The following is a 14,390-nucleotide window of genomic DNA, read 5'->3' on the forward strand; positions in this document are numbered from 1 at the left end:
CTGACACCACCAAATATTTCTGCAGATAGTTTGGGAAAAACAAGTCACAGACTGTATATAGCTACCTCCATTTCATATGCAAAATCTGCTTATTCCCCAAAATAATTTCTAACTTATTCTGGTTTTTTTTTTTTTTTACATGTACATCCTTAGAGGAAGAATAAACACTCACAATGAAAAATGGAGTTAAGTTTATGGTGAAAATTTTCTTCACAGCCTTTTCTGCACTTCATTCTTACAATGAAACAAGCACTTGGAACATATTTATGTTTCAATGAATAGTTCCTGACTTAATATGCATTTTTTCAGCCTGAAAGCATGAAACTGTTCTTCACTTGAACAAGGCTGACTGGACAGATCCATGTTTTCCCTGAAGAGCAGGGACATTATGACTCAAGCACAGCTCTTGCATGGCCTGCTGTTCACACGTACCACACAATGCGGTACTAAAGCACAGTCTATGACTCCACCATGTATCCTGGAAAGAAGGCACACAGTCCAAAATGGATTATACCAGAAATGGTCTAGCTTAAAAAAGACTTTAAATCTAAGATGCACAAAAATCCTACCAAAGCCCTATCCACTATAGATTTACCACTGTTGAATATTACATGTAGCTCTTCAGAGCACCTTCCACACAGCAGGGCTCTAAAATAAAACTACAGAAACTGCAATTCTTATAGGTTCAGATGTTTTCCTAGTCCCTAGTCAAGATTCATGGAGTTAACTAGCATAGCTCTCCTAAAACATGTAGTAGAAATTAAGGAATTAGTCATCTCTTCTCCCTTACTCCTCTCAAAGCAAAGTTCATAGAATGCAGCAAAGAGAGGATCATTTTAATACATACTTTTAATCTTAGCTTTCCCAGGAACATAAAAAATCCTTGTCTTGTTTTCTAGTGAAGAAGTAGAGGGAAGTCTCCGTGAAACAAACATATAGCTGAGAAAAAGCTGAAGTTTTCTCCAAGCAGGCAGGGAAAAAACAAGAGCTTCTCATATAAAGAATACACTAAAATAACATGGTTTTCTTCGGGCCACAAACAGAAAGCTAATTCTAAACCAAGATATCTTGAGTATATCCAGTAGATGAAAAAATTCAGCAAATTCCTTCAAGCTTTCCCAGGTCAATTTTTACACTGTTTCATTTCATCTAGTTTAGGCACTCAAGCATGTGGTAATGTGTAAACAAAGACCTTCACAACTGTGTTAAACTCCAGGTTTTCAGAGATCAGACAGCACTTGCACGACAGAGATGAACATACTTAAATCAGAAGGTTAAGTATTAAATGATACATCTCCCACAGTAACAAATAAATTGAGTGAGACAAACCGCTTTTCTGCTTCGAGCTTGTCCATCCTCTTCCAGAGACGATTTACTAGTGCTTCTTGTTCTTGTTCTAAAGTATTTTCAAGGTCAATCTTCTCACGTCTTAGCTGCAGAGGAAAGCAATCAATTAAAATAATGGGAATATATTTATTTGCAAGGAATTGTCCTTCGGAATGATTACTATCATACAAGAAAGACAAGACAATTTCCCAAGATGCTCTAAGTCCCCAAGGAGAAGGCAAAGAAGAGAAAAATTAAGGAAAAGACACTAGTCACAGAGATAAAACTGTGAAAAATTCAAGGGATTTGGGAGCTGCAGAGTCAACACCATCTTAACAGAAGTTTTTTCAAACAGAACTTGTTGCTTCTGCCCAATAAAGAACAGCTTGAACCTGGACACATGGTCACTGCTGCCATGACAAGCCTGTTCAGAGAGAGCTCCTACGCCGTGGGTCTCTGAAGTTCAAATAGAATTTCCTCTTCCTCTGCATAAGCATTTATTACTTTGAGACTTCACAATTTATGAGAAAATCTTTTCTTACTAGTATTTTAGTACAAATACTATGCAACTACTAATGAGAATACACTAGGATATCAAGAGCCAATCTCATCCAATAACACTGGCAGCTGAACTGCAGGAGATAGCAGTAGCAGAACAGATGTGGCGATCAGCGTCTTTACAGGTGGAAAACACCATGGAGGGATTTTTCCCACCCAAGCTGAAGATAACACTTGCTATCTTCCGAATAGGTAGAAAAGCCCACATTACAAAATGGAAAGACAGAAAACACATTAAATGATTTTCTTGCATCTTTCTTGCATCACTACAGCTGAAGTAGTATTACAGCATCTAAATCCATAAGGACTGTGCTCTAACCACTTAATTAATATTGCGATAACCAAGCAGAATTTACACTCAAGCACTTAATGCAACAGTAACAGTTTAATGAGTGCACAACTATCTTTTTCAACATTTAGGGCAATTAGATACCACAAGTAAAAACATATTCATTTTCATGAGTAATAGGAAAAACAATTAGAAAGAAACCACTCATTCAACCGTCCCAAGTCTGCATTTCTGGATGCACATTAATAGCTGAGGGAATTTAGACTTCAGAAACACAGCAGTCAGGAGCAATATGCTTCGGTCTCACACAAGAGATGAGAATTTGTACCCTGACTGCTACTTGCGCACTGCAGTAGGAGCCAAAGTGGTATGAAGGCCAAACGCTCAGCCCCAGAGAGACATGGCACTCTGCCTTCGGACATGGCTCAACGACCAGCTTGGTCAGCGCCTGGGCTGACTCAGTTCAGAGAGAAGGAAGTACACAAAACACAAATCTGCACACCACGCTCCCGTACTACCAGCATACAGATCTTCGTTACATCGGATAACTATCTGTATAACCACACGGTGAAGGTTTGATTGCAAATGACTCATTCTGCAGCAATGCTTTCTGCATCACTTCAATGCAGTATAATTTAGACTCATCTGCTCTGACCCTTCATCGTCTTTTTACCACTACATTATTAATCTTGCACCATCAAGACATACAGGTGAAAATAAATCTATTCCATTTTATGGTAGGAAAAAGAGCACACTTGGGGGCAAAGTGAATTATTTATAACCTCTGATTTGAAAAATCTAAGATTACACTTAGTCTTATAGCAGCCACCACTAAGGCAGCAGCTCGTTCATTAGGCAACTGCATATTGTTGAATGTGTACAATGAGAAGGTCAAATCATCAGGGATAACAGACAAATGAGCCAGGAATGTATTGTAACCTGAGGCTGACAGATGTTGTCTAATGAAACACCAAAGAAGCTGGGCTGTGAAAGAGATCTAAAACTCAGTTTTCCAGCAACATCAGACTGGCAAAGAAGTATCCTCCTTTGTTAATCTTGAGTGTTTTCTCAGTTCCTACCAGTGTCAGGATATTAAAGCTTTAATGCTTTATTCATCCTACAGGAGAAGCCACTGCAGTGCGCTGAGCAGAGCTGTGAATTCACAAAGACAGCAGGTCTGTTTGTTTCGTAATAGGTATTCCAGGTGCACTTTAAAATGAAGTCTAGCTCTAGTCAATGAGTTTCTCTGGAATTTGATTGTGTTTTGAATGAAATTGAAAAGGACAGGATCATAGCTCAAGACAAAACCAGCAGTTCTGTCAATACCAGTATCATTTTATATGGGAATCAAACATCATTTATTTTTTATCATTACAGAATGGAAGTAAAAAATTATCGCTTATCGTTTTGGACCGTAGTCTTCACTTTAGAGGAAGAGAAAAATCCCCTTAAAGCTTTCCCACCATCCAACTGTGTTTCTACTTGTCGCTGGCACTTACTTTACTTCAAACAGAGCTAAAATCTGCGTTGTCTGTATTCCTGGATTATTGCTTCTTCATCTTCTTGCAAACTTACTAACAAGCACAATTGTTTCTTCCTAAAATGATGGATATCTTCCAAACCAATGAAAGCTGAGAACATTCTCCACCCAGTCCCACTATCCCAAATTCCATGTATTGGCTTCTCATCTGACCTTTCCCGTTTGCATCTTTTTTCTGTTCTCCAAGAAAATCTTTCCACAAAATTTTACATTTCATGATCTTCTTCTTTTAAAGAAGCAGGCATAGGAGATGATTACTCGCAGCTTAGTTCTTATTTCTCATCTCCTAGCTCCATTACTTTCAGTTACCCACTGTACTGTGTAAAACAGCAAAGCAATTAAAAAGGGTAACAGCAAGACTACACAAACTTGACCTCTGTAGGACAAAACTGGCAGCTACTATATTTCCTATCAAATCACTGAACTATAACAGAAAAGCCTGTTCCTTTTAGCTAAAACATTCAGTTAAGGAAACAGTCACATGTTGCAAACTTCTTCACAGTTAGCCTTCAGAGAATGCTCTGCTGCTTCAAGCTGACTCAAGGGAATTAGATTCGGTCACATTTGAAACCTAAGATGCAAACTAATTTTTTTTAATTAGGAATAATGTTCTACATAACCATCACTGCTACAACCAGCTACTTATCATGCCATAAGCCGTTCGGAAGAGAGAAAGCAAATGAAAAAGGAATCAAAGCATAGCTAATTCGCATCCCATGTTTTTAAGAAAAGTAATTAGTGGGCAATTAATTTTGTTATAAACGTCTGATCACTGGTTAGAGTGATAGATCTACTGAAGATTAAGTTGCAAGTAATACAGTTCTAGAATATTACGTTCAAAGCATTCCTGAAATACTTGTTCCAAGTCCTGTTTACCAGGGCTCTTGTTGAAGATGTGTAGCAATCTCCTCTCCTTTATTTTCTATGTGTACAATAAAGGGAAAATTGCTCTGCTTGCAACTTTTTGTTGCTTCTTGCTAGATAAAACACACGCTGCAAGAAAGCATGAAGTTCAAAGTAACACGAGATTTTTTTCTGTCTTACTGTAAGATATATATTGGATGACATTTAAAAACACATGGAAATTCAAAGTAAGACTGGAAGCCTACCAGAACACCTTCATAATGAAAGCAAGCTTTCAAGGTCAGATATTTGAGAGAAAGACCTGATAACACCAAAATATAAGCAATTCACTGTTAAGCTGTCACACTTTTTTAAAGATAGCTACTGTTGATATTCCAATGCAGCAAAAAGTTTCAAATGTTACAATTTCACAAGTGTGTGTGCCCAGTACAATGACACAAAAATAAATACCACTGAGATTCCAGCTGTGGCTCATCCTAGTATTTCAAAGGCCAAACCAGCTTAATTTGCAATCTTTGCATTCACGTCAGTTTTGATTACGTGGCCATCACCACCACCTTGTGGCTAAGAGAGTTAGTTCAGTCTCATTAACTTCCACACAGGTTCAGGGTTCGCTGGCAACTCCACCTTCCTACTTTTATACGTTTGTTTCATAGATCTCTCTGCATAGAATGTTAACATAAGAATTGAGAAAATTCATTTCATCATTAAGATAGCTATTCATTAATTCATCTATATTGCCAAATGAAATATCAAAGTCAAAAAACTACTAAAATTTCAGATGATCAGCAGCATAAGATTTACATCCCTGAGAACAGCAAGCAAAGTCTCAGGAATAACATACTATATTTACACCACTCAAAATTACCAGAGTTTCACAAGTTAGGAAAACTGAAGTTCTTTACAAGCGTGTATCTTTTCATTAGTTTGTCCCTAAATCAGAAGGACTCCTATTAATGCCATTGAGATGCTTTGATGCACACGCCTAGAATTCGACATAGGAGCAGTCAGAATTTCCAGTGGAAACAAGACAGAAACCAGTGGTGTTTTCACCTGTAATCTCTCTCTAGGGACAAAAGAAGTTGAACGTAGTTTCACCTCAAATCTTTGTGAGTATACACACAGCTGACATTTGAGTACTGTGCTACCCAAGCTACCACAAAAAAGTGACCCACAGCACAACTAGACCACATATTTATGGTTTACCACCATGCTTAACTGCTCTTCAAAGAGGCAATCCTCCTCAATAGTAGTATGATAGTGCCAGATGACAGACAGCAACAAGAAGCATAACTTAGAAAAAAAGTAAATAACTTTTGGAAAATAGGTACAGCTTATCCAGCAGACACTGAGGTTTGCGTTAAGGGTACTGAGAGTTATATAAAGGCCTTGGGGGAAAAAAAAATCCTAATAATTTCTGTTTATGATTTATTGCTCTGACTGCAACAATCTCCCCTTTTTTATTACACACATTCTTGCTATTGCCCAGTTTCCTACAGATTCTAAAAGGAAGTCAAACCTAACAGAAAATAAGATCTTTTTTGAATCCCTTCTTGTTGTTTTACAGCCATACAATTCCAAAAGGAAGGCACTACCTGTTCCAGGGTGAGCTGTTTCGAAATCGTATCATTTTCCAGTTTTTTAATCTTCTTCATCAGTTTGTTCACTTGAAATTCCTGTTCCTGCTCTAGATGCTGCTCCAGTTCAGCTTTCTCATGCTGTAGCTAAAAATTCAGGACACATGAAATATTTTAAACACACAGAAGTATGAAACATGATGCATCATTTATACATTTATTTACGTTGATTCTTACTGAACATTAAATTCTCTTCTGACGATTCCCCTGAAAAGATTTCAAAACGCACAACCCACCCAACAGAGCCTTTCGCAAAAGAGCATTTTAAACTGTTCAATTTATAAAGATGGAAGTAAGCTACATTTCTAAATATTTAATAAAATCAAATCAAAATAGACACATTATATACAGCATATAAAACAATTATAGACATTTCAAAAGGAAAAAATACATCAGTGTTCACAAAAGCATTAATTTTAATCTAAATGCATTGTCTTGAGCACCCAAGACATGAAATGCAGGCCTTAGCATGTCCTCTGTGGCAGCTGAAAATTTGAAATCCATCATGAAAGTCATAATATTGAAAATATTGTGCAACAATATAGTAAAAAAAAGTCACTTCTATTCCTATGATAGCAAGAATTAAAAGATTTTAATAACAAGGACGCTGTTATTACAAAGCTGTGCTACTGGTTTTCTTAATAATTCAGAGTATTTCTTTATCCAAGTAATAGTTTCAATGAAAAAAAAAATCTTCACTCTCAAAGACAGAAAACAAAAGTCTCTGAAAGATAGAAATGAAAAAAACCAACACATAAATTATAGTACCAAATAGAGTCACTTTTAGTATTAAATGTCAAAATCAGAATGGATTCTTTCCGAGACAAGGATTGAAGCCTTCCTATGGTTAAAAGAGAGTGACTGTCACCATGACATGAGTACATGAATTTGACTTACTGGGAAGTAAATGTCACAAAAAGACAATGGCTCTGGCCATACAATAGAAATTGGAGGCACTTTTTCACTTGCTTACTTTCTATGACAACAGATACCTGCAGCACTTTGTGAGAAACATCTGGAGACGTACCTAGTAGTTATGGATACAAGTCAAGAATGCTAAACTTCTGCAATGAAGAAAAATAATTTTCTAACAAGCCAAATTTCATTAGTTCATTAATTCAATTCCTTTTGCTGCTAATTGGCAGACAAAATGATCTGTGAAGCGTAGACTGGCAGAAGACTCACAGCAGAAATCCTAGTGTGGAGAGAGCACTAGACAAATAGGAGCTGTTTGCAACACACAACGGAATTTGGAGTTCACCTGTATTTTCAGGGCTTATCAGTATTTTAATACGTGAAAAATAAAATTACAGTAAAGAATAAGTATTTCAAATAAATGAGTTCACCCCATTCATTTTTTTCCCAATGCCCTGAAGCTCATGGAAATTCCCATGCACATGAGGAAGCCAGCTGGACTCCAGTGTGATAATAACTGAGCTTATCGTGGCCATTCTTAATCAAACGGTTAGGAAATCTTGTTAAATTGTCTAGTCAGAAACAAAGCCATTTCCTTTTTGTGTGAGAAAACACAGGGCTGCTAAGCAAGATTTTCATTAGAACAAAAAGTTGTATTTACAGGTTTAAATCAAAAGACTGTTTTTGTTGTTTGATAATCAAAAGTTTGAAGTTTCTTACTTCAGCAATGGAGTTAAACTTGGCTGCAATTAACAATTTCAGTATGAAGAGGACATCTTTCAGTTTTACAATTTTCTAAGTCCCTCTCCTCCCTCAGCCCCTCTAGCATTCCTAGTTTAAGACTGAAGACATCCAAAGCAGCCACGGAACAGGCAGCATGCAGACGCACACGTAGCTCCAGGTGCTTGCACCTGCATCAATCTTCATTTTGCTCAATTAAAAACCTAGACACTTTTTTCACCTAGATACAAATTGAAGCTAAAGTCAGTTGCTGCAATCAGCTTATATTTAGTCAGCAGAATAAACTGTGCAAAAAGGCACATTGCCAAAATCTCAGCCTAGAGCCAGATGCTGCTAACATGAAGTGTGTGCTTAGAGACTGTGAGCATTTGCAGGCACTCCAGTGAGGCAGGCTACTGATATGGCCACATTAAGGTACCTGAAACCAACCTAACAACAAATACTATTTCTTGCTCTCATATCCTGTATGTAAATGCGGTTATCATATTATTTAAAACAAACTGAGTTGCAATAGAACAATCTTGCTTGTTAAATCATTATTTTTTAAAGCTTGCGTGGAATTTGCGTCAAATGGAAACTGATAAGGCTTACTTGTCGGATCTGGAGCTGCTGTGCAGTACGTATTAAACCTTATCTTGGGAGTACAAACTGCAGCCAGAGCACCATTCTAGCTGATCAGAAGGCTAATAAGTCAAGTTAGAAGAGATCTACTACAGCAATATTTTCTATTCTGATTTGATCATAAACACACCAGGAAGTGAAATGACTATTATTCAAAGTAGGAAGAAAACAGTGACAGCCCTCTCTCAAAACACATCTCAGTGATCACTCACACTTGGGTAAAATCCTCCTTCCCTTTCACTGCCTTTGATGGGAAAACAAAATGAACCACCACAAACCAGTTAATGCTGAAACACTAAGACTGAAAAACAGAATTGCTAACAGTGAGACAGTATTCAATGGTAAGGTATGGATAAAGTGTTTACTAAGTAAAATAAGTGAATATTTTCAAACTTATACAATGCACGTAATTATAGTAACAACTGTTTCCATATACACCTATAATGGCTAGCTAAGGAGAAGCAAAATACCTGTTAGAATGAATCACTTTCACATTGTCTTTCTTATAGACCTTGAAACGTGCATGAAAGCTGTAGGAGAGATACTGCAGGCACTTACACAAGATCAAAAATGGACTTAGGTTAAGAGACACAGCAAAAACTTTGAAGTGAGAAGCAAGGTTTCAAACAGAAAGGTTAGCAGTAACAAGAGTGCATGCATTAGTTCAGGTAAGTCACAAACAACTACAATAATATTCTATTCTCTCTACAAAGATACTTCCTGATACAACATAGGACCACATCTGCCTTGCTTCCTTACTGTATTGCCTTACCGTAGGACAGCTGGAAGCGTCCTGAAAAAATGGATGAAGTTCCCTTTTCAAATAAAGCCCAACAAAGAAACCTTCACTTATCCCTCAGACTACAACCTTGTATCCTGACCTGAACACTTTCTTTTTACTGTTTCAGCCCTCAAAAGTTGTCCAACTCCTCCTCCGCTTCACGCTGAAAGCCCTTTTCATTAACAAACTCACACCATCAGTGTGCCTCCTCTTTACATCCAGGTGCACATCAAATACCTGAGAGACAAGTTTACTCTGATAATTCAACCCAATTTTTATTTATTTGCATCCTCAGGCTGATGCATGGCGTTTTGGAAGGCAGAAAGGATAATACCTTATGTCACCCGACTTAAAATTTTTGAAAGCATTGTCAAGAATCAGACTTTCACAGGGTACCTTGTCATTATAGCTTCCCAGTCACTTAATTCACCTAACTACACATGGTAAACTATTATATTTGGAGGTCACAACATTTTTCATTTCAAGCACAGGTACCTAGAGTAATTCGCATTTTGAAAAATAAAAGATAAGGAAAAGTGTGTATTTGATTTTGAAAAGGATCACTAGACAATATGAAAAATAACGGACTTTACAAATTAGAGCAACATTAAAAATTAATTACTCTTTTGAGCGGCCTTTTCACAACAGATGAGATTTGCAAGATTTACTTCTTTAAATCTAAAAATTGCAATTCAACAACCCATGTGCACAGCTGCAGGAAAAGATTCTCCATCAAAAGATTCTCCATCGAAAGCTTCTAGTGGTACTCTGCCAAACACTGCTACCATTCTCTAGTGATTAAGAATCGAGGGCTCTACAAAAATAATTGTGCCAAACTTCCCAGAGACGTAGCCTGGTAAATGACAATAAAGAGTAAATACGTGGGAAAGCATAGTGAATTTATATAGAGCTTATTAAAACTTTATTAGGAACAGATGTGATGAAAAACTTTTGTTTATTCCAAAATATCTATTAAAAGTGATGTTCTCCTTCATCTCTGCTACATTTTCTTTAGAAAATCAAAAATTGTGCTAATCAAAGGAAAATTAACTGGCCAAAGTATACATTTATATTGGGCTTGTAGAGTCAGAGAAAGCTAAGGCCACGCAGTTACAAACAACTACTATCAAGCAATGGTATCACACCAGAAAGCCGGGCCACGGAAAGACAGTAGTATTTCATTGAAAACTCTTTCTCTTTCATGCAGAATCAGTCTGGCATGTAGTGAATGTTTCAAATTTACTTTCTTAGAACAGCACTGAAAACCTGACATAACTGTTTTACAGCGGCAGCACACACCATGCTGATCTGGGAAATTCACATTAGGCTATTAGTGAGGAGCGCTGCAGCTCGTGCTCTGGCAGACAGCTTTCAAGTCTAAAGCATGTTAGCATTCTGGGAGTTTGGTCCCAGTGCTGCTCTGAACGCCATGCATAAGCCCCTGCTATGAAAAACAAAGGACTAAAAACCTGCTACCGGCATGCAAATTCACTGTACATGTTCAAAACCCTTCAGCCAAATCGAGTGTAATTCATGCTTTTACTGGTAAAGTGCTACTTTGCTTTACACAATATAACAGCATGGCCTCAGGTAACCTGGTTCTGTAACCGATTTCTACATAGCCCTTTCAATCAAATAACACCATTCAATACAGCATTTCTTTCTTCAGTAGAAAGCTTATTCTACAGTATCTACATCTTTAATTAGAAAAGAACACTAGATGCCTTTTTTATTTTTTTTAAAACTGATTTTGAAAGCAAACGTCTTACTCAGAAACGTTCCCATCAGTCCTCAGTAAGGGGAAATACTATATATAAGATTGAAGATATTTATCTTGATACTTAATATACTAGGTGATATTAAGCATTATACTGACTAAGTCTTGGGAGCTTGTTCAGTATGGAGGGAGGTCAGATAGATGGGATTGACTCTAATGTTGTTTAGAAACAATGCATTTCCTAACCGCAGGGCTACATGTGCCTCTCAAATCTCCAACTGCAGAATATAAGAAATTCTTACAACATATAGGCAGGTTAGTTAAAATCAACTAATTTTTCATGACAAAGCTTGTAAGTAATCACATGAGAAGAGCCACAGTGAATCACACCCAACTTAGTGACCCGTCTTCCTCAGAGGCCAAAACCAGGTACTGCACACCTATCAGAACAGGGCAAGCGTGCTCGGAACTTCCCACAAATACTCACTCACTCTCTCCAAAAAATAGCACCTTGGGTAATCAAAAGAAGTTTCTCTGTCACAAACTGTTCCGGCATCTTAAACTTTTTACTTTCAGCACCTAATACATATTAGAGTTTTAATTCTAGAGAAGCGATAGTTTTGTAAGAAGTATGGCTAAACTTACAGTCTCCTGGCAACCTTAAAGCATCGCTGCACATTTCTGTATATAAAATTAAATATTTCAGGACTCCTTTGAAATATCATATATTCCAGAAAAAAAAAGCATCTGTCTCACTAACTTTTCAAATTAACTGTTAACTGTTCTGTAAGACAGTTTAAGTTACATCTATTGCTTTGTATCTCTATAAACTTTTGGGTTTTCAACGTGCATTTTGAGATGCAAATTCTACAGTAGCATTAAAAAAAAAAAAACCTAAAAACCAACCCCTACTCACTGCACTTCTTGTACTTTGCTTTTATCAGATGTCAGCTTTACAACAGCTACAACCTCACCACATCCCTGACTGCAATCGCACCAGCAAACACAAAAATTCAGCCACCATTTGGCCCCGAGAGAAACACCAGAAAAGGAACCACTCACCTGCATCAGTTTTCTTGAGAGCTCATTAGTGAGAAATTCCTCCTCCTTCTCATAGTTTACTGCAAGCGTTTCTTTTTCTTTCTGCAGAGCCTGAATCTTTTTAAACAGCGTGTTACTGATGAATTCTTCCTCCTGCTCTGCCCTCGCTTGCTGTGAAATAAAGATGAAGTTTTATGAAAAAAAAGGAAGCAAGTTTCCACATAAAAAACTACAACCATTCCATTCATCTTAATATTTCCTTCCTCCACCCTTCATGTTAAAGCTTGTCCGTTCCGTCCATCCCGGAGAACAGTGGGATGAATGTGAGCCCCGTTACCTCTTCCAGCAGAACAGCACCATTCTTCCTTTTTTGTTCCCCATCGTTTAACCTTGGAAGCTACGCAGATGGTTTCAAGCGGCTTCCCCACAACCAAATGCATTAACTTCTCGGCCTCCTCAAGTTTATTAAAACACTACTGATTCAGAGATAACCACTTTTACCTTCGCTACTCCTAAAAACAAACAGACAAAATACTCCAGGCAGCTCTCTAAATGTTCTCCATCACGAATTGAAGCACAGATGCGAGGCTGCCTGCACTCAGCGCTGCGCCTCCTTGCCAGATCCCAAGGCTGCAGCGCAGCCAAGGGTGCCTTGGGAGGCACACAGTGTTTGTTCTCTCACGCAGTTTATGCCTCTGGTGACAGCGACAGGGTGCGAGGGAACGGTGTGGAGCTGTGTTGGGAAGGGACAGGAGGGGCTTAGGGAAAGGTTCTGCACCAGAGTTTGGTGGGCATGGAACAGGCTGCCCGGGGCTCCGGTCACGGCCCCAAGCTGCTGGATTCAAGGAGCATTTGGATGACACTCTCAGACAAAAGGTGTTTAGGAGTTTTTTCTGTCCCTACATTAAAATCCATATCACACAAACAGATTTGTGATCTGGCCTGAGTCTAATAAAATTATACCAGCTTATAACTTGCGATACATAAGGATTTTCTAAATTTTATTCCAGTGCAATTTGATTGCTGAAACTTTAAGAAATAGGAACCAGAAGCACAACTGTTAACTTTCATAATGTTCTGCCCCAAACGTGCCAGAATAATCATCTCTTTATACACACTGCACAACAGAAAATGCTTACAGGATTTCATTATGTCAGTTATCTTTTAACTGGAATGATGCATTCCCTAGTAGTCCAAGGCAATTACTTAAGCAGAGACACCTTTCATGCCTACAAGAAAAGTCATTTATAAAGAATAACTTTAAAGCTGGTGGAATGAAAAGGACAACCGTAAATATCCCCAAATCTCCAGTATCATAAAATCTAAAGCAGTGGTTTGGAAACTTATCGATTGAATCCTCCTCACTTCAAGTCTTTATCTTCACATCCTCACCAGTGCCTTCCTGCGCTTTCTCCCATCCTCACTGCTTTAGTGCCTCGGTCCTTGCACACTACCTGCTACCAGCTCCCCTCTCCCTTGGCACAAGCCCAAGCTGAGGAAAAAGATAATAATGAGGAAAGAAAAGAAGATGTGGTACATTTTATTAGCTGAGGTCCTGTACCGCATCTTCTCTCTAGTGTTAGTGCATCTCGCTGGCAGAGAACCATGACTCCAGCATGTTCAATATAGAGATGCCAAAAATCTCTACATAAATGCTAAATTGTCAGCTTACATCCCAGAATATTACAACACAAGGAAACTGACTAACATCTCAATAACATCATTATCCCTTTTTAAATATAGCTTTACTTTGAACTACTAACAATCTTCTGCCTTCACAGAAATGTCAGAACAGAGTAAACAATTCAAACTGCAAAGGTTCATTGTCCTCAAATTGTTAAAATTCATGTGTTCTCTTCCCAAGTCATCCCCTCCTTTGTCTTCACGGCACAGATTTCTACTGGTGCCAGCTTTTTGATGGTTCAAAGACCGTAAATGGGAGAAAGGCATACCAAGTATACCTAGGATTCTATTAGAAAGCTCTTGGTTCTGAAGTACCAGGGTGCTTCTACTTTGATTTTTCCTCACTTCTAACTTGTGCAAAGTCTGTTCTGCTCATGCTTTGCACCCTTTGAAAGCTCTGAAATCATAATATTGCAGCGCTGTGCCAGAAAAGCCCTTCTCGTCCAGGTGCCGGTGTTACAGCAGGGATGGGTGCTTGGCCAGCACACAGCGCGGCTGCACACCCAGCCCGCAGCACACAGCTCGGCCCCAGCCGCGTCCGAGCAGGCAAGAGACCAGCACAGGCAGGCGGAGACACCCAGAAAGTCATCCTTCCCCTTTCTCCTCCCATTTTTCTTTCCTGGATCGGCTTCCTAAACCGAGACTTAGCACAAGCAGAATCCTGGCACATGGAAATA

At 38.4% G+C, this 14,390-nt stretch overlaps 1 protein-coding gene across 1 annotated transcript in view; it reads right to left on the reverse strand.

Annotated features, from left to right (window-relative positions):
* Positions 1 to 14,390, reverse strand: part of CCDC6 (coiled-coil domain containing 6) — a gene marked incomplete at its 5' end in the record, with an annotated part of 47,706 nt that overhangs the window by 17,992 nt on the left and 15,324 nt on the right. Inside the window, 3 exons of the mRNA XM_021398688.1 lie at positions 1,330 to 1,433; positions 6,173 to 6,301; positions 12,052 to 12,201. Of these exons, the coding sequence (XP_021254363.1) occupies positions 1,330 to 1,433; positions 6,173 to 6,301; positions 12,052 to 12,201 (383 nt within the window). The remainder of the gene's footprint in view (positions 1 to 1,329; positions 1,434 to 6,172; positions 6,302 to 12,051; positions 12,202 to 14,390) is intronic.

Source organism: Numida meleagris, chromosome 5 (genome assembly GCF_002078875.1).
Source record: "Numida meleagris isolate 19003 breed g44 Domestic line chromosome 5, NumMel1.0, whole genome shotgun sequence".
NCBI classification, from domain to species: Eukaryota; Metazoa; Chordata; class Aves; order Galliformes; family Numididae; genus Numida; species Numida meleagris.